The sequence below is a fragment of the Gigantopelta aegis genome, chromosome 2, assembly GCF_016097555.1.
Source record: "Gigantopelta aegis isolate Gae_Host chromosome 2, Gae_host_genome, whole genome shotgun sequence".
NCBI classification, from domain to species: domain Eukaryota; kingdom Metazoa; phylum Mollusca; class Gastropoda; order Neomphalida; family Peltospiridae; genus Gigantopelta; species Gigantopelta aegis.
The window spans coordinates 44,615,701-44,642,154 of NC_054700.1; the positions used below are offsets into that span (position 1 = coordinate 44,615,701).

The 26,454-nt window shown below is 35.7% G+C and overlaps 1 protein-coding gene across 1 annotated transcript; it reads right to left on the bottom strand.

The window, feature by feature from the left end:
* Positions 1–1,103: 1,103 nt before the first annotated feature.
* LOC121386161 (myocyte-specific enhancer factor 2C-like) lies at positions 1,104–26,158 on the bottom strand. The gene is made up of 9 exons (XM_041516963.1): positions 25,922–26,158; positions 14,092–14,170; positions 13,339–13,542; positions 11,153–11,287; positions 8,440–8,614; positions 6,870–7,045; positions 4,863–4,974; positions 4,270–4,396; positions 1,104–3,148 (listed from the first exon to the last, which is right to left on the bottom strand). Exons 2-9 carry the CDS (start codon positions 14,143–14,145, stop codon positions 2,932–2,934), a joined length of 1,200 nt encoding a protein of 399 aa, XP_041372897.1. The 5' UTR covers positions 14,146–14,170; positions 25,922–26,158; the 3' UTR covers positions 1,104–2,931.
* Positions 26,159–26,454: the final 296 nt, after the last annotated feature.

Here is a 26,454-nt window from a genome sequence, read left to right on the forward strand (position 1 = left end):
TCAAACAATTAGTGCACAAACGGGCCTCAGCATAAAGCGTTACTTTGAAAACGACTACATTTCTGGAAAGTGGACAGTGCTGCATTTTTTATTGTTGAAATATTCAAATTGTTTAGTAATAAATTCATGTAAATACAGATTACAAATTTGATATTTGTTTATTTTGTTTCAGTGCACTTACATGCATTACACAATTTGTATCTAATTTAATTTTCTAACTGATGTTACGGAAATGTCCTATGTGTCGAACACTTTCTCAAGCACCGACGGGGTTCGAGCCAATGGGATTCAACTGTATATATATATGTGTGTTTGTGTGTGTGTGTGTATGTATATATTTATAACTGATATTTTGTGGAAAGAGATCCACTTGTCTGTACAATTACAAAATAGAAAAATTGGTCAGACATACAAAAGATATGGTTAATTCTGAGTATATATCACTAAATTATCTTTACACAAACTTAAACAAGTGAACAACAAGGTGAGACTGTAACAATAAGGATACAAACGACAAATAGTAATCTGGTCAAAGCTAGTTTTCTGTAAGAGAATGCAAGGGTGGTAAATAGTTCAAAATACATTCTAGAAAACTTGTCGCAGCAGTAATTAAACCTAGAATAGCTGTCATCAGAAAAATAATTTAAAACCAGAACAGTTAGGAATTAAAAAAAAAAAACATGAAGAAACCATTTCCCATAATTTCAATTCACCGATTGGCAGGTATAAACCTCAATTAAAATTTAATTTTACAAATGAGACACAAAATTGGGGGTCACTTAGGGTCACACACAATTGTTAACATTAACAAGAGTGCTTGTTTTTCCCTACCTTCATCCCTCTCCCAAAATGTTGTTATCAAAAATGTTGCTTTAACAAGAGCGTCTTTTATAAACTTTAAAAAAAAAAATTAAAACTCATCAGTTAATGCAAGCTCTCTCTCTATTCTGAAATAAACTATTCGAGCCATTACAAGTGATGTAAATGCAAAACTTTTAACGCAAAAGTTCAATTAAAATGTATTAATTAATTAATATTTAATTCTTTTTACATGCACTGTGATGAACACCCATAGGTGCAACTATAAACCAAGTTTCACTGATCTAGGACTTATAGTTTGTGAGAAACTGATGTAAAAACGTTAAACTTTAAAAGTTAAACTTTAACGCAAAATTTTAATTAATCACTGTGAATTAATTTAATTCTGTTTATATAAAATAATGATGTGCCAGAGCTCAAAGTTAAGGTTTATCCACTTGTACGAGACAAGTGATTTTGGCAAGTAAATTTCCACTGAAAATATCAGTATATTGACAAAACTATAATTTATTCATGAATTTTACATTATATGTTTGACATTTTTGTTTTAAAAGAACATAGATTTTCCTGCCTAACAACAGACCACATAAATATTGCTTCAATCCTGGACTCTTTTCAACAGAAACATTTGAGTGGGACAAGCACATTTTAGACGAGACACATACAAATGGAGAGGCATGTAATTCCACTGGAAAAGTGGATGTTGGGAGTAACTGTAAAGCCCCGAATTGATGTGTTAATCTTAATAAACTTACACCAAAAGGAGTTTAAAAGAGATAAAACAAATGGCTGTATTTCTGGCCGATTAATGCGGCTGCTGGCAACAATATGGAGCCAGTATTTTAATCTTGTATTAAAAAATGAGCATACTTGGGCTAAGCTTTACAAAGCATATTTTACACTGGGCACCGATGCTGAAACCGGAGTCGAGTTTAATGGAACAATACCAAAGTTGCTGTCATTGTAGCATGTTTTGACCAACTCATCCTTACTTATGACAATTCATCCTTACTTACGACTAAAATTATATTTTAAATACATTATTATTCTTTATGAATATTAATGTCTGCATATCCAGTGTTTCTGGGTTGTTCTAATATCTGTAGGAGGTCAAATTTCAAATTTTTTCCTTGTGTATATTTTATCCGTACATATGGAATTACAGGGTTCGAACTTAACAACGGCACCGACGACAATTGCTGTCATCGAGACATAAATTGTCAAGATGCACCTGCATCACCGACGTCAATTTTGTGCAGTTGGATAAAAATTACTACTGTCTGTAAAACTTAACGAGTGCAAAACGAATATATATGGTGTATATTTTGTCAGTATCTGACATTTATACAATTGAAATATGTCTACATCCAACAAAATAACCTTTCAGTCCTATTTATTTACTGCAAAAGTAACTTTTAAAAACATCTGCCATAGGCAGGCTCAAAATTGCTGTTGGTGTGCTGTTTCACCCATGGCAACTAAAAAAAACTATTGTGGGTGACAATTCTTAAGTTAAAGAGTCCTGGAATTATCATGTTGCAAGGGCAGCAAACTTGGGATAGTTCATTCAACTTCAAAAACACACTATACGTGTCTAATAACATCATACATACACAGTTTGAGCCCAAGTAATGACACGCACAAAGAGTGGGTATCCACGTAACATCATACACACAATGTGTGCCTCAGTTTCAGATTTATGGTTTTATATGCACATGGTGCAATTCACAAAATGAATAAAAATGATATTAGCACAACAGTCTTTAGACTGAGAAATGATGCATTGTAAAATTGTCTAAAACATTCTTGTGGGACGAACATGTTTGGGTATCGACAGCGACAAACAAATATAAATATATAAACATTTGTTTTAAAAGATGTAAGAAAATGTCAAATACAGAAAAAACGTTTGTATAGTTTGTATACAATTTAAAAAAAAAAAAAATAATGTTTCTCCGGGAACGTAACATTAAGGCATGGAGAAATGAACCGCTACTTAATGTAATGGATGAAACGAGTGAATGCACGCCACAATATACATTATCCTTCCACTCCTAACCATGTCTACTATAATACACAGCACTCGGTTAACCTATGTACACACAGCTACTGTCAGTCGTTGACCGACGATCGGCCGCGTTTTTCCGGTGGTTCCGTCTCTTCGTCTGGTGCAGGCGGGGGCGTGCGATGCCGCTGCTGTGACGGGGATATAGAGTGGTCGTGATTGGGCGATACCGGCTCCATCTTTACTATGCCACTGCCAGAATTTTTAATTGTAGTTACAGGGATCTGGATGTGCTGAGTGGTTGCAGCCAGCGAAAGCGAACCCCTGTAATAAGTAAAGAATGTCACGTAATGTTCATCAACAAAAGGGATGAGGAATGATTATCAATTACGTAATGACGCCTCAGCAGTTACCAAAAAAAATAAAAAATACAGAAATAAAAAGAAAGAAAGAAAAGGAAAGATTTTATTTAACATAACACACTTAACACATTTGATTTATAGTTATATTGCATCGGACATATGGTTAAGGACCACAATGAGACAGGAAACTCACTGCCACCATTCCATGGGCTACTCTTTTCAATTAGCAAACAGAATAGCACATACCATGACTTTCGTTATTACATGTCACTAGCAGTAATGGTTCTTTTATATGGTGAAACTTGATGAAGAAACTTACTGCTGCCACAATTATTAATTACCATTTTTAGGCACTTTCTAACAGACAAGACAGCACATACCATATCGTTTGATATTCCAACGCTTCAGCCAGAGGGTACGGAGGGTAAAATTACGTACCCTAAAATCTTGGAATCTTCAGGAAATGTTTTGATAGATGATAGTAAGAGAACTGCTAGTTAAAATCTGTCATAGCGCATGAAATGCAGTCCAATTCCAAAACATTTCAAACACATAACCCACTAGGAGGGGTTAATCATGGTCAGTAATGTTTTTATTACATAACCTCAAATTATGTTCGGTCAGAGAGCCTGTATCCCAGACGCTGAGGACTGGTTGTAACAAACAAATATTATATTCAATGTGTAGTGTAAACAATTAATACATACCCTTGGTGTTAAATTAAATATACCCATGTGTAAAAAAAAACACCTAGAAATAAATACACTCAGTCTGGTAGTAAAAAATAATACAAACCCAAGTGTTATGGAATATTATACACTCAGGTGTTAAAAAAAACAAAAACAAATATTAACAAATAATCTTTAAAAAGTGTTATAAAATAATACGTATTCCAGTGTTAAAAACAGTCCACTGCCAACAGATACTACATACCCTGGTGTTAATGCGTGGCCTGACGACTGAATTGCTGCCATTAGTGGACCAGGAAAAACATAGCCCACTGCTAACAGATACTACATACCCTGGTGTTCATGCGAGGCTGACCAGGAAAAACATAGCCCACTACTAACAGATACTACATACCCTGGTGTAAATGCGAGGCCTGACGACTGAATTGCTGCCGTCAGCGGACCAGGATGATGGCCTGCCACCCACTGGCTCACGAGGGGAGACAATCCAGCTAGGTCTGCACTGCTAAGTTGAAACTCTCCTACAGGAAACAAAACAAATATTTAATTAAAGAAATCTCAGGACATTTGTAAACTAACTTACCATTTCGTGTCTAATTAAGAGAAGAAACCACTGCTGTGATAATGCTACACCTAGGTCCTAATGAACAGAAATAAGGTCTTTTAATATGCCCTTTCTCATAGACAACACAGTATATGCATTCTACATTCTTTTAAATTAAAACAGAATTTATTTCAACATTGTCCAAATCTGCTTTAAACTGACTGCTAAATAGCATAGTTTAACATGCCATGTATTGAATTTGATAATATGATTTATAAGATTATAAGAAATTTGACCAAAAACCTTTTCAATGACTTTTTTTATTTTTTTTTATTAATCACATTCTCATATATAAAATTCAACAAAAGACTAATTATATTTTTTATCAAATTTAAATCATATGGAAAATCGTATAAACTCTACATCACCAGTCCAGTACTTACCTGATAACAGTGATGTTGGTATGGATGGATTGGTTGTGTTGGCGGGAGTAACCATACCGCTAACCACTGGCGTCTCAAGAGCATGGCTCACTGTTCTGGATGGGACTTGACCCTGCAACATATGCAACATAGACTGATCATTTAGTTAAACCTAAGGTCGACGACAGTCACTTTTTGGACCCTTGTTTTGGCTTCGTACACAATAAATAAAACATATCCAATGGTAATTTTTTTATATGATATATTTGACAAAAGGTACTTTTTATTTCTTTCATCTTTTAAAACTTAAAATTAATATTTTGTGCAGACTTATGAAAAATAAAAACATACCGACCTGTAAACAGCATTGTCTGCTTGTTATAGAATTTTGACAGGGGTCACGGTTAGTAGACCAGTTTTTATTTTAACGTGGCGAAGCATTGTAATAATATAGCTAATTTTAAATTTGAATGACGTCAGTATTCCAATGAAGTCACTTTGCATCTCCTTACAATAACCATAAACAAAGTGCATGACTTTTCCGTTTTCAGAACGCTGGAAATCTTCAAGTGCAAAATTGCTATTAAAATGGGTTTTTTTTAACATTACTAATGCACCTGAATGTGTTTGAAGAAAATCTTGTGACTGAAAATTTACTTTTTATGAAATATGGATTTCAAGTGAAATTACGGTTACGATATGTTATATTTGTTGTGTACGAAGCCAAAACAAGGGTGCAAAGAATGACTGTCATCAACCTTAATAACAAACAAACATGGAAGTGGTTTATGAATGAGAAACATAAATGAAACAAGCATTCTGAGAGTACTGCTAAAGCAATACTCATCCCCTACAGGGCCCCACAAATTTTCTTATCTCCTAAGTTCAAGGGCCATAACTCTATGAAAAATGGGCAAATCGCCATGAAAATCAAACTTGATCAGTAACAGAATGTTAAATTTAGACACAAAATTTCAGCTCAATATCCTGAGGCAGTTCGAAACAAAGTCTGGAAAACAATTTTTCATATCTCCCAAGTTCAAGGGCCATAACACTGTCAAACACAGGTAAATCGCCACAAAAGTCAAACTTGATCTGTAACAATACATGATTAAAGGTATACACAAAATGTCAGGTCAATATCTTGTGAAAAAAAAAGGTCTGAAAAACTATATAACTAAATGTGGGACAAGATGAACTGACAAGACAGACAGACAGAAGGACAAAGTCCCCTCCGGTTGGACCGTAGGGGATTAATAATCATTAATGGCAGGCCTCTCCATGAAATGATCTGTTAGGCATTCTCACCCACAGATATTTTAAGATGATAAGAAAGAAATTTTTGTTTTTTAAAATCTGAATTTTTCTATCAAAAAGTGAGACCTTCTCTTGAAACTTAATTCAAGAACACAGAAATATTAGGTATATTAGATTAAATAGATATATTAGGTATTTATAGGATATTAAACGAGCTTCCATTTCATATCATGTTTATGTCCTGAGTGAAATAATGTTCAATTGTCACGAGCTTTATTATTTCCCTCGGGACATAAACATCATATGAAATGGTAGCTCGTTTAATATCCTATTTATTACCCATAATCGATCTCAATTTATATCACTCATCTCGTTTCGTCGACGTTCCTGTAATGTTGTAGTACGCCAATCAATGACGTCATCGTCTGACGTCAAAAGTGTTACGTCCCACTTGGCATTCTAGTGGGACGTATCACTTTGATATGTACCAAGATATTTGTACCCATATGGGTAATAAATTAGATATATTATGCTGTCAGTATCACTTTGAAACTTGGGATAAAGATCACTCTATAGCAACTAAATATTTCAGTAATATACATATATTTTTTGATACTTTAAAAAATATTAAATTACTTTTAAACATATTTCAAAATTTATTATATTTAATAACTATATAATCAAGTTGGGAAAACATATCTATTTTTATTTAACAACACACACAAAAAAACTGTATACCCATCAAAACATGGTTTGTTAAAAAAAACTCACGTGTGCGTGGATGGACACTGGTACAACTTCGTGCACCGCTCGTGCGGGTATGACGACCTTCAGGTTTGGTTTATTTTTCTGACTCAGTTCTTGTGGCGATTCTTTCAGCGGAGCCGGTGATGTGCTTTGTTGATGTGAGGCCTGGATTGTGGCTGGTGCAGGACTTAATCGACTTCCTGCAATATTACACAATTACACAGTAACACAAGGGCTGGTCCTGTACTGTTTAACCTTCTGACTACTGCAGGCAAGATATCTCGCCCGACGTCACGCCAGTCGACATACTGTACACTGTATACAGTGCATTCATATTTCCCACCGGTTTGAACACGACACTCACCGGAAACCATTTATTAATTAACAGGAAACTGAAGACAACTCGGCTGAGTCCTGTGTCTTTAGATTTTTAATTTTCAGTGGAAAGCAAGTATTTTCGCTTGACAACAATGGCGGCACGTCGCGGTAATTTTCAGGGATCCATAGCTGATTGTGACAGCTATTTTCATAATAAATTTGATCGTTTTATGAACAACGAAAATCACCAAAAATTGGGATATGAATCATAGGTTTTTTTTTGTTTTTTTTAATATTCAGAAAGCCACTGTTAATGGGAATAATGGACATAAATACTGGACAGCTGGCCACAAATGCCTGTAAGTAAACATGACTTTTTTTTAATTTTTGCCTAATTTTAATCAACATTAATTGATCTAAAATATCATAAAAATTAGAAAAATACACTAAAATAATACCAATTCAAATATGAACTTTATTTTATGTATTTATAAAACATTCAAGTGAATATGTCTGAGTAAAAATTATAAACTTGTACCCACTCGACATGGTTTTTGTCAAAAATTAATTCAGTAGTCTAAAGGTAAAAGGGTGGGGTTTTTTTATCATTTTTAGATATACGATAGTAGGAGAACTGTGGTTTAAAATTTGTCAAAGTGCCTAAAATGTAGTGTTCAGTTTTAAAACATTTTAAACCCACAACTGCCTAATAGGAGCATTATGGTCTGTTTTGTTTTTATTACATACCTTCAAATTATTTTTTGACTTGAAGCCTGTGGTAAAACAGGTACACTACATTAAACGAAAAATACAACACCTTTTTCATGTATACTCGGGGAGCAGTATTTCAAAATGTTAGGTCACCAGGTTATACAAAATATTGATTTGTTGAAAGATGACTGTTTACAGTGTCTGCAATGTATGACTTGAGAGTAACAAATCTTTAAGTTGTTACAAAGAAGCATTTTTGTCCGTTCAACTTAAGATTTGAATAAAAGTAAATCATAAGGTTTATTATTTTTAGAGATGATACATGTTGATGATAATTAGATTTTGTTTCAATATATGAATTTCGTAAAGGACAATGATTTCATTTTACCTGGGATGGTGGGATTGAGGTTGGATTTTTTTTTGGGGGGGTGGGGGGAGGAGTGTTTTTCACTATCCGGTTGGGCTTGGTCAGAGAAACTATTTACTAGCCCAACAGTAAAAACTGTGGTACCATATCCTAGAAGCCCTGGTCTATGAAGCAAAGCATAACATCAAGCTGACAAACCTGAGGGACTGGGAATAGAGTTGACTGGGGTCTGTGCCGAGGACTGCAGAAGTAAAATGGAACCACCAGAACTTGCTGTTGGAGTAATTGTGGCAACTCCTTGTGTTAGTAACTGTGTAGAGTTCACTGGGACTGCTACTGGCATGTGAGTATAAGGTGTCACTTGGAACGTAGTCTGCAAATCAAATAAAAAAACACATAAATTTATAGTTCAAATGGGGTTTTAACATTTCCCACCCCCTTAGGAAATGTCATCAAGTTTTAAAATTAATATTTCCTAAATACATATTTTATTAAAACATGGGTTTGGGTGTGGGTTGGAGCTGTGAATGGCAACATGTTTCATTTCTGACTTTATCTTTAATGGAGTTGGATTTTTTGAAGAAAAAAAATTCCAACCTGACATAAATCTACAGACAACAAATTCTGTTACAGTTGACAAACTAGATTTAACATTAGGCCAACAGATTTTGACTGATGCAACCTCAACAACTTACAGCAAATGTAAAAGTAATATAATTCAAGAACCATGGTGTTCGTTATTTTTTATAGTAGGGAACATTTGCTCAGCATTGCACTGTGATTTGCTGTGTAATTTTTAGAGATAGCTACATATTTTAAAAACTTAATTGATAACTGGTATTCAATTGATCAGCAACTGCTGCTAATCAAAAAGTTTAAATGCAATGTTAAGTATACTGAACCGCAAAAGAAACGCGACACATGTGTGGCTGAGAAAATATGTTTCAATTTATTAATATCAAAGATAAATTTTGAAAAATCTGATAAAGTCAATTTATTGGATGCACTTTGACCACAGTCTCTGGGTCGTTTTGCCTGTGTTCAGGTAGTGGGGGGGATCCAGCACATCGAGATTGTAGGGCGTGACATGTTCAATACCGTGTATGTCCTCCCTGGGTGTTCAAAACGGCCATACACCGTCGGTACATGGAGTGCACGAGGCGGTTCACAAAAGCCATTGGCACCTGTGCCCACACCCTCAGGAAAGCTGCCTCCAGTTGCACACGAGTTGTCGGCCGTGGGACCACCTGGTTAAGCCGTCTCTGGATTTCATCCCACAGGTGTTCAATCGGGTTCAAATCAGGGCTGAGAGCCGGCCACGGCATGGTTCTGATGTAGTGCTGACGCAGGTAGTCCATGGTGATCCTGGCCGTGTGGGGGCGAGCATTATCCTGCTGGAACACGTGGTTATGGTGACGCGTGAAGAAGGGCACTATGTGAGGTGTTAGAATCTGGTCAACGTAGCACTGCGCTGTGATGCCATTCCCTCTGCCTGCACCAACATTTTGGAACAAATGGGGCCCAATTCTCTGATTCAGGCCTATAGCACCCCAAACCATGATGCTTTGGCCACCCCACGGGTCTCTCTCCAGGACACATGCGTCTCTGTAGCGTTCACCCCTCCTACGCCACACCCTCACTCTGCCATCCAAGTTGGAAACGCAGTACTGGCTCTCGTCAGAGAAGACTATCAACCTCCATTGTTGATGCCGCCAATGTTGGTGCTGTGTAGCCCACTGTAGTCGTGTCTGACGGTGGCGGGCGGTGAGGACAGGTCCTCGAGCGGGACGTCAGCAAAACAGGTTGTTGGCGGCCAGTCGACGTCGTACCGTGTCGTCACTGATGGGTCGCTGTCCAGTGCCAATGGTCGCGCGAGTTGTCATGCTGGCCGCTCTGAAGCGATCATGGAGGTGTTGCCGGTTGATGTAGCGGTCCTGCCTGGGCGTGGTCACCCGGGGGCGCCCGCTGCGGTGACTGTCTGCAGTGCTGTTGGTGTTGATGTACCGCTGCTGTAGACGATGGATGGTGCTGACATGGACATTGTAAGCGTTAGCAACAACCAGGGCACGCTGCCCGGCTTGCAATCGGCAGATAGCTTGTTCTCTCTGCGCTGCTGACAATCGGGTCATACCTGATGCGTGCAAATTACGAATGCCAGGAACGCGGTTCAAGTTGGTTTTTATACCCATAACCTCCACGAGATGCACATGCATTTCGGTTTTCATGACAATTGTTTGCGACTGCCACCCACGGCCTTCGAGACAGGTGCGTTTTGGCGTGTCGTTTCATGGAAAGTTGAAAGGGTACCTGCAATTTGGGTCTCAGTCATAAACCAGCATGTCTTGTAATATTGACAGTTACATCCCCGAAATAAATTGTTATAATTTACCATATAGAAATGACATTTAAAAATCTCGCGTTTCTTTTGCGGTTCAGTATATAATTGAAAACATATAAAGCACATAAAAAAAAGTAGGGGGCAGTGACAAACAACCATCGATTATCAGACACTGACAAACATTTAGTGACTGACCCACTGCTGTAATTATGGGATAGGTTAAAGTTAAAGTTTAACGACACCACTAGAGCATATTAATTTATTAATCATCAGCTATTGGATATAAAAAATTTGTTAATTTTGACACATCGTCTTAGAGAGAAAACCTGCTACATTCTCCCATTAGTAGCAAGGGATCTTTTATATGCACCATCTCACAGACAGGATAGCACATATCATAGTCTTTGATATAGCAGTCGTGGAACTAAAACTAGCCCAATGGGACATAAACGGGGATCAGTGCAAGACCGACCAAGCATCAAGTGAGCACTTTACCATTGGATATGCTGCGAGAAAATGTTGTCTGATAGTCGTAGGCTGAACGTGTGTTCAGTATTCAGTGAACTGGCTTACCGGTGTCTGCTGCATGACCCGCGCGTACTCTGCATCAATCTTCTTGTACGACTCCTCTGTGCGCGGAGTCAGGTTGTAATCATCATCGTCACCGTCCATGCTGTCGTTACCCCGCTGTTCCTTCTTATTCAGCAGCTGTAAAACACAAACATTACAGGGTCAAAATATATTACAGATCGAAAACAGTTTCTCATTTTTTGTTAAAAATAAAACAAACTAGAATGGCCTTTACAACACAAAATAACACTAATTATTACACTGAGGAGATCACTATGTGGTCAAATGTTGATTTTGGTTAGAATGGTTTTGTGAACTGCAAGAGCTGTGTACATACCAAATTCACAGTCTTTGTCAGTGTTTCTGCCAGAAAGAAATGTTTCGGTATGAAGCTATGGAATTGAATGCAACCACAGTCAACATGGGTATGGGGGGGGGCGGGGGGGTCCTCCCTCAGAAAAAAAGGGTTACGTTTAGGGTTAGGATTAAAGGAAATGTTTTATTTAACGATGCACTCAACACATTTTATTTACGGTGATATGGCATCAGACACAGATATTGAGAGAGAAAACCTGCTGTCGCCACTTCATGGGCTACTCTTTTCGATTAGCAGCAAGGGGTCTTTTATATGCACCATCCCACAGGCAGGATAGTACATACCACGGCCTTTGTTACACCAGTTGTGGAACACTGGCTGGAACAAGAAATAGCCCAATGGGTCCACCGACGGTTTAGCATTAAGAAAATCATACAGTAATGATAAGAGTAATTAATTTTGTCAAAAAGTGAACTTAAACAAAATATTCTGCAAAAATATTTGGGTATTGCACCATACCCATTTTACCCTCTGGCAGAAACCCTGTTTGTATGACTGACCACAGGGCTCAGACTTTTTTTCGGTCTGTAAAATGTTCACCTACAGCAATCTTGAGACTGCCTACAGCAATTTTAAAAAACTAACTTTTGCAACAAATACTCACCAAAAATTATCCCTTCAACCAAAAACTTTCCATCAATAAACTCCCTGACCATTGGCCACTGATATCATGAAGTTAGACCCTGGTGACCATGTACGTACGACGAGGATATCTTTGTCTAATCATTGTTTGTCTAACCATGTACGTACCTCCAGGATGTCTTTGTCTAACCATGTACATACCTCGAGGATGTCTTTGTTTGTCTAACCATGTACGTACCTAGAGGATGTCTTTGTTTGTCTAACCATGTATGTACCTCGAGGATGTCTTTGTTTGTCTAACCATGTATGTACCTCGAGGATGTCTTTGTCTAACCATGTATGTACCTCAAGGATGTCTTTGTTTGTCTAACCATGTATGTACCTCGAGGATGTCTTTGTTTGTCTAACCATGTATGTACCTCAAGGATGTCTTTCTTTGTCTAACCATGTACGTACCTCGAGGATGTCTTTGTCTAACCTTTGTTTGTCTAACCATGTATGTACCTCAAGGATGTCTTTCTTTGTCTAACCATGTACTTACCTCGAGGATGTCTTTGTTTGTCTAACCATTGTTTGTCTAACCATGTATGTACCTCGAGGATGTCTTTGTTTGTCTAACCATTGTTTGTCTAACCATGTACATACCTCGAGGATGTCTTTGTTTGTCTAACCATTGTTTGTCTAACCATGTACAAACCTCGAGGATGTCTTTGTTTGTCTAACCATGTACGTACCTCAAGGATGTCTTTGTTTGTCTGACCATTGTTTGTCTAACCATGTACATACCTCGAGGATGTCTTTGTTTGTCTAACCATTGTTTGTCTAACCATGTACATACCTCGAGGATGTCTTTGTTTGTCTAACCATTGTTTGTCTAACCATGTACGTACCTCGAGGATGTCTTTGTTTGTCTAACCATGTATGTTCCTCAAGTATGTCTTTGCTTGTCTAACCATGTACGTACCTCGAGGATGTCTTTGTTTGTCTAACCATTGTTTGTCTAACCATGTATGTACCTTGAAGATGTCCTTGTTTGTGTAACCATTGCTTGTTTAACCATGTACATACCTCGAGGAAGTATTTGTTTGTCTAACCATGTATGTACCTCGAGGATGTCTTTGTTTGTCTAACCATTGTTTGTCTAACCATGTACGTACCTCGAGGATGTCTTTGTTTGTCTAACCATGTACATACCTCGAGGATGTCTTTGTTTGTCTAACCATGTACATACCTCGAGGATGTCCTTATTTGTCTGACTGACGACAGTGTCGTTGTACTCAGTGTATTTGAGGAGAACCTTGTCCATGTCAGAGCTGGCGTACTGGTAGAGCTTGTTGTTGCTTGTGAAGATGATGAGCGCGATCTCACAGTCGCACAAAACACTCAGCTCGTACGCCTTCTTCATCAGGCCAAACTTCCGCTTCGTGAACGTCACCTGCAACAATGTGAGACAAAATGTACCAGATACCTAAACAACCAGGTGACATTAAAATAGTGCTTTACCACAATGTCTTTAAGGACATTTTTAATAATTAATCATTTAATATACATAATAGCAGTCATTTTCTTTCTTATAATGCACCATTTTACACTTTCTGTTAACTGTAATCTCTGATCTATAGTCCATCCCACAGGGAACAGCTTTTTTCATACTTTAGAATTTACTACAAGTTATTGATTTCTGAGCAGATTGTTTTCTAAATTACACACAAAAAAAAATTGGGGTTTTTTTTTATCAAAACACTCCTACTTTTTTTCTTATGTCAAACAAAACTGAAATTATTTACAAAAAACATTTTGTAGTAAAGCTGTGTTTGCAACGTTAACACCAACAGAAGTGAGGATTCTTAGATACAATGTATTAAAAATGGAGACATAAAGACACACACAATGATCATAACTAATTGTGTTTGTATGTTTTATTAGTATTTAAGATACTTCCATATTTTAAAACCAAACTGCTTGAACATTAAACTGAACATACCTGCCGGTTCCTTTCATCGTTAATTCTCGTGATCTGGATTTTCTTGCGACCCATTTTTTCAAACGTAAATGTGTTTCCTCTGCAAAAAAGAATTTTTGGTGCTATATATGTACATAAAACTATGTACTTAATTTACTTTGGTAATTTATAAAAAAAAAAATATACATTGATTTGGGGGGTTTTTTCAACAGTACCAGAACCATGATGAATGCATGACTGTATATTTAATAATTTAGGGGTGTGACATAGCCAATTGGTAAAGCACTCGCCTGATGTGCAGTCGATCTAGGATCGATCCCTGTTAGTGGCCTATTTGGCTATTTCTCGTTCCAGCCAGTAGGCCCTACATCAAGACTAGTATATCAAAGGTTGTGGTATTTGCTATCCTGTCTGTGGGATTGTGGATATAAAAAATCCCTTGCTACTGATGGAAAAATATAGCGGGTTTCCTCTCTAGGACTATATATCGGTGTATATATATATATATGTCAAAAATACCAAATGGTTGACATGGTTGACACAGACAGGATAACACATACCATGGTATTTGATATACCACTTGTGGTGCACTGGCCAGTTATACAAAGCATAAACATGGTGATGTCATCATGCAGAAAAAAACTGATTGTAACTCATATCATTATATACTTTTTAATGGCGCACTTACAGGAAGGAAATGGGGTTTTTTAATGACGCACTCAACACATTTTATTTACGGTTATATGGCATCGGACATATGGTTAAGGTAAGGACCACAAAAAATTGAGAGAGAAAACCAGCTGTCGCCACTTCATGGGCCACTCTTTTCGATTAGCAGCAAGGGATCTTTTATATGCACCATCCCAGACAGGACAATACATACCACAGCCTTTGTTACACAAGTTGTGGAGCACTGGATAGAGCGAGAAATATCCAAATGGGCCCACCGACAGGAATCGATCTTTTGAAATCCACAAGTTTACAAACAAACAGTACTTTTTTTAATATATATAAATGCATATATACAATGTACCAGTGGTAAAATATACTTCAATTAGTGCAAATCATAATAAGAAAAAAGTTTTAAAAATTAAAAAAAACAAATTGAAATAATTATACATATATAAAAGTATTATATATGTAATGTATTACTGTAAAAATTATTATAACAATAAGAAATCTCAACATAGTAGTATGTAAACATACAGAAACTGTATGTACACAACAAACAAGCTTTGCTGATGTAATATGCCAATGTGCATATGTACCACTAGCATTGTAAACACAACATTTAACAATAAAACATTAATGTCAAGACAAGTCAATCACATGATCAAAAATTAACAAACTACAGACCCAGACATTAAAAGTATCCAAGGCGGTAATCCAAAAAGGAACAGTGGTCCTAAGGTATTGAGACTCCTGTAGCAGTAAATGTAAAGGGAATCCCCACCAACAGCTGTTCTAAAAATAGTGTTGACATCACCGTTGAAGGACTTGCCTGAGCATGCAGTTTGTTGTCATTTGCTTTCATTGATTCAGGTCATGTGCTGATTTCATTTCTATTTTTATCAACCGCAGCCCAGAACACTTCAAAGGCAACCTGATGACTGTATGTTTGCTGTGTGCATACCCGTGTAGTTAAAGTTGGTTTTGTTTAATGATACCACTAGAGCACATTGATCAGTATACTCGTGTAGAGTGGTCTAACTGTAGATAATAGATATGCACATACAATGGTGTTTAACATGAAAATTATTTTTACAGTCAGTGTAGATTTTTAGGTACATGTGTACAATGCAGTTTTACATGTACTGTGATGTAGTAAAATGCAGTACTATAAACATGGTTAGTTTCTCTGAATATTAGGGTCTCCACACATACTCGAGTACTCGGGCATGGGCCGAATCTAGCAAGACTCTAGTCCATTCACAGGACTCAAGTATCCATGCAAGAAAGAGCACTCTCATTTAATTATATATTTATGTCATTTTGCCACATACTTGCCTCTGGTTTATAGGACTATGACACATGAATGGAAGAAAACTAGTCGAATGTATGGAATGCAATACAATGGCATGATTTGGCATCCATGTTCGGCGCTGGAATTAAGATGTATAATACTAGTTTACTTTATTTGTTAATCTCATTATAATCTAGTAAATGTCAAGTACTTGGGTCCGGGTCGAGTTTGGACTCTCAAGTACTCTAGTCCAATATTTTGTGGAGGCCCTATTGAATATGATGGTAGCGGAAATGGTAGTGTATATGATACGATAATGAGATACATAGAAAATGAGAATCCAGTATTCACAGATAATGAGATAACTGTATACATAGATAAGACTGTAGGGTAGAGATTACATAATGATATGGCAATGTAGATAAAGATATGACAGTGTAGATAATAATGTTAAAATGTTTGTTTTGTTTAACAACACCACTAGAGCACACTGATTTATTAATCAATCACTTGGCTGCATTCCATCAATGTAGATAATAAAGATGAGCATTTAGATAATAAGATGGCAGTTAAAAAAAAATGAACATGGCTGTGTAGATGATGAAGATGGCAGTGTAGATAATGAGATGGCTGTGTAGATGATGAGATGGTAGTCTAGATAATGATATGTCAGTGTAGATAATGAAGATGGTAACTAGTGTAAAAATGAAGTTGGCAATGTAGATAATGAGATGGCTGTGTAGATGATGAAGATGGCAGTATAGACAATGAGATTGTAGTCTATAGTCCATCCCCCATCCTCTTACAAAAATGTGTTTTTTTGTGAATAATTTCAGTTTGGTTTTATGTAAGAAGAACAGTAAAAGTGTTTTGGAAATAAAAAAAATAATTATTATTTTTGTGTGCAATTTATAAAACAATTGGCTTAGAAATAATAACTTATAGTAAATTCCATAGTAAGAAAAAAGATGTTCTCTGTGGAAAGGACTATAAATAATGAGCTGGCCGTGTAGATGATGAGATGCCAGTGTAGATGATAATTGCAATGTAGATAATGAAGATGCATGTCTAAATAATGAAGATGTAAGTCTAGATAATAGATGTAAGTCTAGATAATGAAGATGTAAGTCTAGATAATGAAGATGTAAGTCTAGATAATGAGATGTAAATCTAGATAATGAAGATGTAAGTCTAGATGATGAGGATGTATGTCTAAATAAAGAGATTAAGTCTAGATAATGAGATATGTCTAGATGATGAAGATGTAACTCTAGATGATGAAGATGTAAGTCTAGATGATGAAGATGTAAGTCTAGATAATGAGATGTAACTCCAGATAAAGAGATGTAAGTCTAGATGATAAAGATGTAAATATAGATGATGAAGATGTAAGTCTAGATGCTGAAGATGCAAGTCTAGATGATGAGATGTATGTCTAGATAATGAAGATGTAAGTCTAGATGATGAAGATGTAAGTCTAGATGATGAAGATTATGTATAAATAATAAGATGTAAGTGAAGATGTAAGTCTAGATGATGAAGATTATGTATAAATAATAAGATGTAAGTCTAGATAATGAAGATGGCCATCAAGATAATGAAATGGCCATCAAGATAATGAGATGGCCATCAAGATAATGAGATGGCAGTTTAGATAATGAAGATGGCAGTTTAGATAATGAGATGGCAATGTAGATGAGATGAAAGTGTAGATAATGATGAGCTTTTAGATAATGAGATGGTAGTCTAAAAATGAAGATTGCATTAACATTTTGCAAGATTTCTTCTTGGGTGAATTAAATGGGTCCATCAAAATGCACTGCTGAAATTTATTGACCAAAAATGTTGATGTTAAGTATGATTCCATTCACCTGGTGTTTAGTACGATCCATTCTGATCGACAACCTATTTTGCCTTCCAGTTGAAATTTGGAAATAAGTGAATTGGTTACTACTGAAAAAGTTTATTTGGTTTAACGACTCCACATTGATTAATTAATCATTGGTCACTGGATGTCAAATGTTTGGTAATTTTGACATACAGTCTTAGAGATGAAACCTGCTATATTTTTCTATTAGGAAGGAATGAAATGTTTTATTTAACCATGCACTCAACACATTCTATTTACGGTTATATGGCATCAGACATATGGTTAAGGACCACACAGATATAAAAAGAGGAAATCACTGTCACCACTTAATGGGCTACTCTTTTCAATTAGCAGCAAGGGATCTTTTATATGCACCATCCTACAGACAGGATAGTACATAACACAGCCTTTGTTACACCAGTTGTGGAGTACTGGTTGGAATGAGAAATAGCCCAATGGGGGCCACAGACGGGGATCAATCCTGAACCGACCATGCATCAAGTGAGCACTTTACCACTGGGCTACATCCCGTCCCTTTTTCTATTCGTAGCAAGGTATCTTTTATATGCACCATCCCACAGACAGGATAGCACATACCTCGGCCTTTGATATACCAGTTGTGATGCACTTGCTGGATCTGGAAATAGCCCAATGGGTCCACCGACAGGGATCAATCACAGACCCACTGCACATCAGGAGGGCACTTTACTACTGGGCTAAATTATGCCCCTCTGGCTAGCTACAAGATTCACAAACCCAACTTGTAGAGTTTTCAACCTAGTCAGATGGCTCTACAATCACACAAACGTTAAATCCAGGGAATTTTTTGTTTTCAAAATCTTGATTAGCGATATTTGTACTCAACTGAAAATTGATAGCAGCTACTGTTTAATGTTTTAAAATTGTGTAGCAATCTCTGAAACGTGTGTAGTGAAACGCAACACCGAACAAAATGTTCCATTGTTTGAAATAATGGGCATGGTGACACAAGTGGTCTCAACAGTGTTAATTACTCTGAACCATGAATGAATAGATGTTTAATGACACACCAGCACAAAAATAACAGTCAGCTATTGGGTGTCAAACAAGGTAAGTACATCAATATGATTAGTTCCATTTAAAATATAAATTGTATAATTATGTAAAACAGTGTAAAGAGCTGTGGGGAAATGTACAATAACATACAATACAAATATCGAGGTTTTAAAGTTTTGTAGAAAGCAAAAATCAAGGTAAGTATATTTTAAAATTTTGTATACAAATCAAAATGTTTTAAAAACTTATATGAATCCAAATTATTTCTGTTGCCAAATATATATTGATTCTTGTCAGCTTCAGATGATTACATTCAACCAAAATGTGTGGCACAGTCAGTATACGCTGACAGTGTTCACACTAAAGAGGATGGAAAAAATGTGCATATTCATCTCTGGCAGAACTGATTTAAGCAGTCGAGAAATAAAAGAAACTAAATATCCAAACAGTCACTCCTGCTCCCGTCCACAATTACCTGGAAAGTTTAAGGAGAACTGCAAATCGACTGACTTGCAATAAAAACAATTAATGACTTTCATTGGAAACTTCACATGATTGCTCACCTAGCATCATTTAAGGAAAGTGATGTTCAGTGCAGTTTGTAACTTTTGTGAATGCAAAATATATATTCTCAGATATGATTTTACTCAATCTTTTTTATTCTTTAATAAAATGTAAAGAATGCAGTACTGTTTTTAACAGACAAAGCATTTTCCACAGGGTGCAAATCCATACCCTCAAATTTTCAGACAGTATGGAACCATACCTTTAAATTTTAACAATTAAAACATTTGATCAAGTTGTTACAAACAAGGTAGGGAATGGCATTTTTTTGTGTATAAATTTACAGGCATTGAAATAACTTCAGAACGGTTCTTACGGCGGTTACCACAATGTACCTGTTTAAAAAGCAGAGAACAGTACTTTGTTCTCCACAAAATCATATTTTTCAGGAACAAAAACTAAATTTTGATCAATAGTGTGTTATTCAAATACAACACATACAAGTATTCGAATGAAAGTTTGTTTGTTTTGTTTAACGACACCTCAGGAGTACATTGATTTATTAAGCATAGGCTACTGGATGTCAAACATTTGGTAATGTTGACATAGTCTTACAGAGGAAACCCACTACATTCTGAGAGCAATACATGTCCCCTACCAGGCCCAACAAATGTTCATATATCCTACATTCAAGACCATAACTCTGTGAAAAGTGGGTAAAATGCCATGAAGTCAAACTAGATCTGTAACAGAACATGTTAAAGCCATACACAAAATTCCATCTTGATATCTTGTGGCAATGCACCAAAAAAACTCAGGAAAACAAATTTGTGTATCTCCTAAGATCCAGGGACATTATTGTCAAAAATGGATAAATTGCCACGAAAGTCAAACTTCATCTGTAACAGTACGTGATAAAGCTATACACAAAATTTAAGCTCAATATCTCAAGGTATTGTGGAAAAAATATCCGGAATTTTGTATCTCTTAAGTTCAAGGGCCCTAACTGTAAAAAATGTGTAAATTGTCATGAAAGACAAACTTGATATGTAATGTACTTAATAAAACTATACACAAAATTTCAGCTCAATATTTCAAGGCATTGTAAAAACAAAAACATCTGGGGGAAAAAATGTATCTCCTAAGTTCAAGGGCTATATCTCTGTCAACAATGAATAAATCACCATGAAAGCCAAAGCTGTTTTGTACAAATACACAAAGTGTCAGCCAAATGCTACTAATCTTCCATTTGGGCAACTTAAATATTAAAAAAATAATGGTGTTAGCATCCAAATGACATTATTTAGTCAATCTTCTTTAGAGTTATAACATATGAGACATTATCAGAGTTTCTGCCAGAGGGTAAAACTGGTTTGGTGCCACACCTAAGTTTTTTTGCAGACAAAATTAACCGTTTGACAAAATTAATTACTCTTATCATTATTGTTGACTACACTAATGAACCAAACAACATAAAATCAGAAAAACACATTATTTAGTTAATTTTTGCAAATACCAATTACTTCATAAATTAATATGCTTAGTTTTCACTCGCCTTAGCATTTTGATGAGTGCGATTTTTCACTCACCGTGGTTTTTCAAAAGCCAAGGACCGAGTATTACATAACTATCTGCTCACCAGAGGGCCTGTTTAGCGGGATGGCCCAAAATGGCTATGCCCGTTATATATAGTAGCCGTCATGTGTTTACCGTTTTATTAATTAAATATACCAATATACTTGTTTTACAATAATTTGTATTATATATCGTTGAATATACATATACCAGTCCAAAAGACTTGCCTGGTTCTTCCTTTTAAGTTGGCCAGTATCATGTCAGCCTTCAATAACATTATCAATGAATGGTTTTCAAATACATGTACATGTAATATTGTACCTTACCACTTTTACGATTCCACAACAGCTCAAAATGTTTGGTCACACTTCCACTATCGATAGAATGGACATCACCATCAGACCAGTGGTACAAGTTTACCCGATTTTACCTTGTTATATTTTAAGATGTTTCTGGCTTTAGATGAACTAAAATAAATATGTCAATGTTTGAGTCCATAAAAATTATGAAAAAAAGTTGATTGTTACCCCTAAATCATGTGATGTTTATTCAATGTTTATTAGTTATCGATAAAATTTTAACTTTTGAACACAAATTACTTCTTTTTTCATTTTACTGTAATCTTTAGTTATTATTTTACAAAATACAACCATCCTTGTCGCAGTAGCAGTATTTAATTTAATGTTATAAACATTTTTTAAAATGTTAGGGATTGCAGTTCATGGGTTTGTCTTAACAGTTTTACATCTGGTGTATGGTTTCGTCAATACGCTATACAACAGGCCCTTAGGAACTCAAGAAAGGTAAAGCTCCTCACCGACAGCAAAATGTACAAACGTGTATGAACATTACCTGCCAGTATTTAACACGGGCATTTGGGTCCTGGTTGGAGTTAATGGGCGTTTAGTTAGTACCATGCAATTGAACTATATTTAGTCATGCGCGTACCTGTGTTGTTGTATAATGTACGTTCTCACTGTATTTTGCCTCCTCGCTTTCGTGTTATGCTGCCCCGTTTCACATTTGGCAGCCCCATTTGGGTTTTTTGCACACCTCTTTATTTTTCAGCATCCTGTTATAATTTACAGCACTCAGCTCCACTATTTAAAAATGCACACTTTTTTTCACACTGAAAAACATCGATCAGTCTGCACACTGGACATCAAAGGAAACAAGCTGTGTTGTGTTCACATACGAAAGTGCAAGTGAGGAAAAACTGCAGTAGCTTACGGCAGTTACCGTAACGTAATTTAACACTATTTTTTAATAGCCTCTGTTGTGCCCCATACCAGTATCCAATTATATGTTGGATACACACAATAACCAGGGCATAAAATTTGAAATTTTCAGACAACCAATACGTCGTGTGTGTGGGTTTAGTGTTTACACAAACGATTTTCTTCAATAGTTAGATAAAAATGAAAAGGTTAATGGGCAACGATAATCAAACGAGAACTTAAGATGAGTGATTTTTGTAGCTTTTCTCTAAATTATGAAAATACACTTTTGTATGCAAAGACCAACTTGAAAGCTGCCAGGCAAAAATAAAAATTAAGCTAGTTTCGATTCGTTGGAAATTAAGAATTCTGTAAAATGCTATTCATAGTAATGAGAACACGATTGTCACGAGATCTTGCACACCGTGGTGCATGTTAATAATACTAAATGCTCTTGTGACAGGCAAAATGGATTTTAAACTAATCAATCTAACGGTAGCTGCACAGTTAATAGCGGTCATTTTGTCCGACACCAGGTATAGTCGCTAGAATATCATCGTATTTGTTATTAATACTCGAATCAGTCTGGTAGAAGCTACAAGTGTCGAACTTCACGAAAAATCCATAATCAGCTGACTTATTCCAATTGGCTTGGAGTAGCGGTGAGATAGATTTCCATGACACCCATCGCCGTACGGACTCCCGTTTGTGAAGGGGGGAGGCTGGTTTTATTCATTTATACATATTAGTATTACTACCAAACAGCTATATAGGGTTGCAAACGAATCACTACGCATTTTTACATGGATTACAACTAATTTTGATGGTAGAATGATGGAAATATGGTAAAAAGGTATCAGGTTAGCACATTTTGCCCGAATATCTCTACAATTTTTGCCCGAATTTGAGGTTTTGCTCCAGCACTGCTGATGATGACACACGTCTATTTTTATTTTTAAAACATATTTTGTTTTCATCAGTGTCATTAAATTGCATTGGTATATAATATAATATTCTAAGAAACTACTCATTAATGTTCTGTGACGTGCTTCAAACACTGAATATCATGACGCGTGCAAATGTCAGCAAATTGTAAATATGTCAGTGGCGTGTCAACGTAGGTAGCGTTTTACAACGAAAGTGACGGTAGTCATGAAGAAAATATCTGGACTCATTGAACAACGGAGGGAAAGCTGGTTAGAACATTACAATCAAGCACATTATGACATACATCTAGGTCAGGGATTTTCCACTGCATGCAGTTTTCCAAAACATTGATTATATAATATTAGCTAACACCCGGGGTTTTTTTTATTTCCTGACGAGCGATTACAGCTTTTGCACAAACAAGCCGTCATTTATGTTGATATTGGTTTTGCATAACCGACAGACGAACGACAGAATTGTCCGTGCCAAATTTTATGCCCTGAATAACAGTTATATTTTATTTTAGCAATGAAAATATTTTATTTTTATCATTTCGACAATCTCCGACTGAAAAAACAACTATTTGGCACCAAATTTGCCATGTGATTAGAACAGTCATTCTGTCTTTTGTGTCCACTAACTCGTGTCTGATATTTTAACCTCACTTGCAGATTTAATTGTTCTTTAACGGATGATTTTTACTTATTGCCAATAATTTTGTTTATTCAGCAATTCCTTATAAAATATTTGAAACATTTAATTTTTTTTTAATTTTTTGGGGGGGGGGGGTATCACCGCTTATAAAAACGGAAGTAGTAGTGTTCATTATTAAAATCATTTATCTTGGGTGCCAAATAATATATACACCGCCTTTACAAAAACGAAACTACTTTTTATAAGCAGGCAATACCAATGCGATCGATTCACTCGATGAAGATAGAAATAAAAATAACAGAAAAATGTTATCCCAGAAGTAGGGGATCACTTAAAAAAGTCTTTATTATTTTTTAAATATCTTAAAATCTTTATTAAAATAATAATATTAAAACTTTGATCAATTTAGCAAAACGAATACCCGTGAACGTCAAACTGACACTGTTTTAACTGAACTACATTTTAACAGTACACAAAAAATAAGGGAGCTTGTACATTGTACCAAACTTTCAGTACGAGATACCTAGGGACAAAATAAGGGATAGGTTTTTCCACAAAATCAACCAACATACAACGATATACGGTAACCAAACGTGACTTTTTTTCTGCTTATTTGTTTTTTTGCTTTTCAGTGGGGTTTTTTTTTTGCTTTTCAGTGGGTTTTTTTTTTTTTGTGTTTTTTGTGTTTTGGGGTTTTTTTAAATGGTGTGGTGGGGTGGGACACATTTCCATCCTCCTTTAATTTTTACCCAGCGAGAACACTGTATACAACTTAATGTCAACCATAGAACAATTTTCATGTCATATTCACCGAGAACTTGGGCAACTTGTCTGAGAAACACCAGATTCCGTTTCATGTTAGCGTATGCTAGTAGTCCATGATTCCATTTATAATAAATTCTTGTTTATTGAAGTTTATTGACATAAATTGAAGAAACTGGACTATGTGTATATACAGAAAAATAACCTTTCAGTCAAGTTTAATTGCTGCAAAAGCCAGTTAAAAAAAATTGCCGTCATCATACTCAAAATTGCTGTCGGTGGGCCCTTTCAGACGGCAATTTGTTTTATTTAATTGCTGTGGGTGTTAAATTCTTAGGTTCGAGACCTGCAATATATATACTGTAAATTGTATGAAACATACGTTACATAGTGTCTAACATCCTGACATGTGAAAAACAAACAATTATCTAAAATCTGAATAGTTTCAGCTCTCCATAACCAATATTTATCATCGATGTCTAGCTGTGTTTACATGCGGAGAATGATAGGCCGATGTGGAATTGTAACAGTGCTTACTATCAATCCATTTTTTGCTGTCAAAGCATAGATATTCATTTTCATTTGGATGACAAAGTGTAAATGACTAGTTGCTATATTTTAAAATTAAGATTAATCAGATTTACTTTACATATGTTTATTCAGAAGGTTATGATTAGCCATCTAAATGAAAAATAATAACATTAATAAACTTTAATTTATAAAACTGTTGACTAATTCAGTACTACGGTACCATCAATTGCTTTTCGGTAATACAATATTAAATACTGTTAGACTAAGGTTTTGTTTTCTCTTTTTAACTAAAAGAAAGAAAAAAAAGGTGTCATGTTATTATTGCTGCAGCATTGTATTACAATTTGTAACTGTAACTGTAACTTGTAAGCAATGAGTCAACTATAATACACTACAACACAAAGCCTTAAAACATAAATGCACTAATCACTGTCTTGTATTATACTTAAAGTGGAATCCCTTTTCTCACACATGGAGGCCCTACCAAATAAGGAAGTTTAGATTAGGCCTACACCAATCTGATCATTTAAGTCCATACAAATTAATAATCAATAGACCCTATAGGCTATCATTATCACAAATATAAACTAAAATATGAAATTTATCAATCAAAGAGGACCAATTAACCGGGTGTTTAATAATACTGTCTTCGTTTGGGTAAAGACGAGTCACAAGTTTCGGGTCTTCCCATGTTCACAACTACGTGCCCTGGATTCACTTGAAAGTTTTGCTTTACAAAACGAAGCCATTTTCCCCTTCGAACCCCAACATCTTTACACAAGTGATTTCCCATATACAGTTTATAATTCTTACCAAAACAATACCACGAGATGTGCAAAAATATCCAGGCGATTTCTATTTTTAGTGTCCAGTAAAATGTTGCTCAGTAAAATCTACAACTTGTGCTATTTTAGGGAATGGAAATTACTATGGTATTTATAGATATTTCCAATATGGCGATCACTGCGCTTGTCAGGGAGGGGATGTTAATTTTATGACCGTAAAAATTGGAACATATCAAGTACGTTTTTAGGCTACACGTATAGACAATATTTCAGCTTTATTATAAATATCAAACGTTAATCGAATTTTTATATTATACTGTAAGAAATATGTAAAAACGTATAAACTATATTTTAATGCGCATAGTTTTCGTTCGGTAATTAGGCACCAAATGTCATATCCGGTTTGAAATTGCACTGAATTTCATTAAATTTGGTAGTTTTTCTTTGTAACATAGCAATTCTTGTATAAATTAATAATATCTATAATAAATATGTTTCACACAGTCCATATCCAAACATGTATTATGGTGTATAAGCCGCGAATGTACCTGGCGGGAATGT

What these genes read in the sequence shown, in the direction of transcription:
- LOC121386161 (XM_041516963.1), bottom strand. Translation starts at nt 14,145, where the DNA reads ATGGGTCGCAAGAAAATCCAGATCACGAGAATTAACGATGAAAGGAAC. An exon ending in GGGTCATGCAGCAGACACCG is followed by an intron (nt 8,615 to 11,152) that starts GTAAGCCAGTTC and finishes TTTGATTTGCAG; the next exon opens with ACTACGTTCCAAGTGACACC. An exon ending in CTCTATTCCCAGTCCCTCAG is followed by an intron (nt 7,046 to 8,439) that starts GTTTGTCAGCTT and finishes GTAATATTGCAG; the next exon opens with GAAGTCGATTAAGTCCTGCA.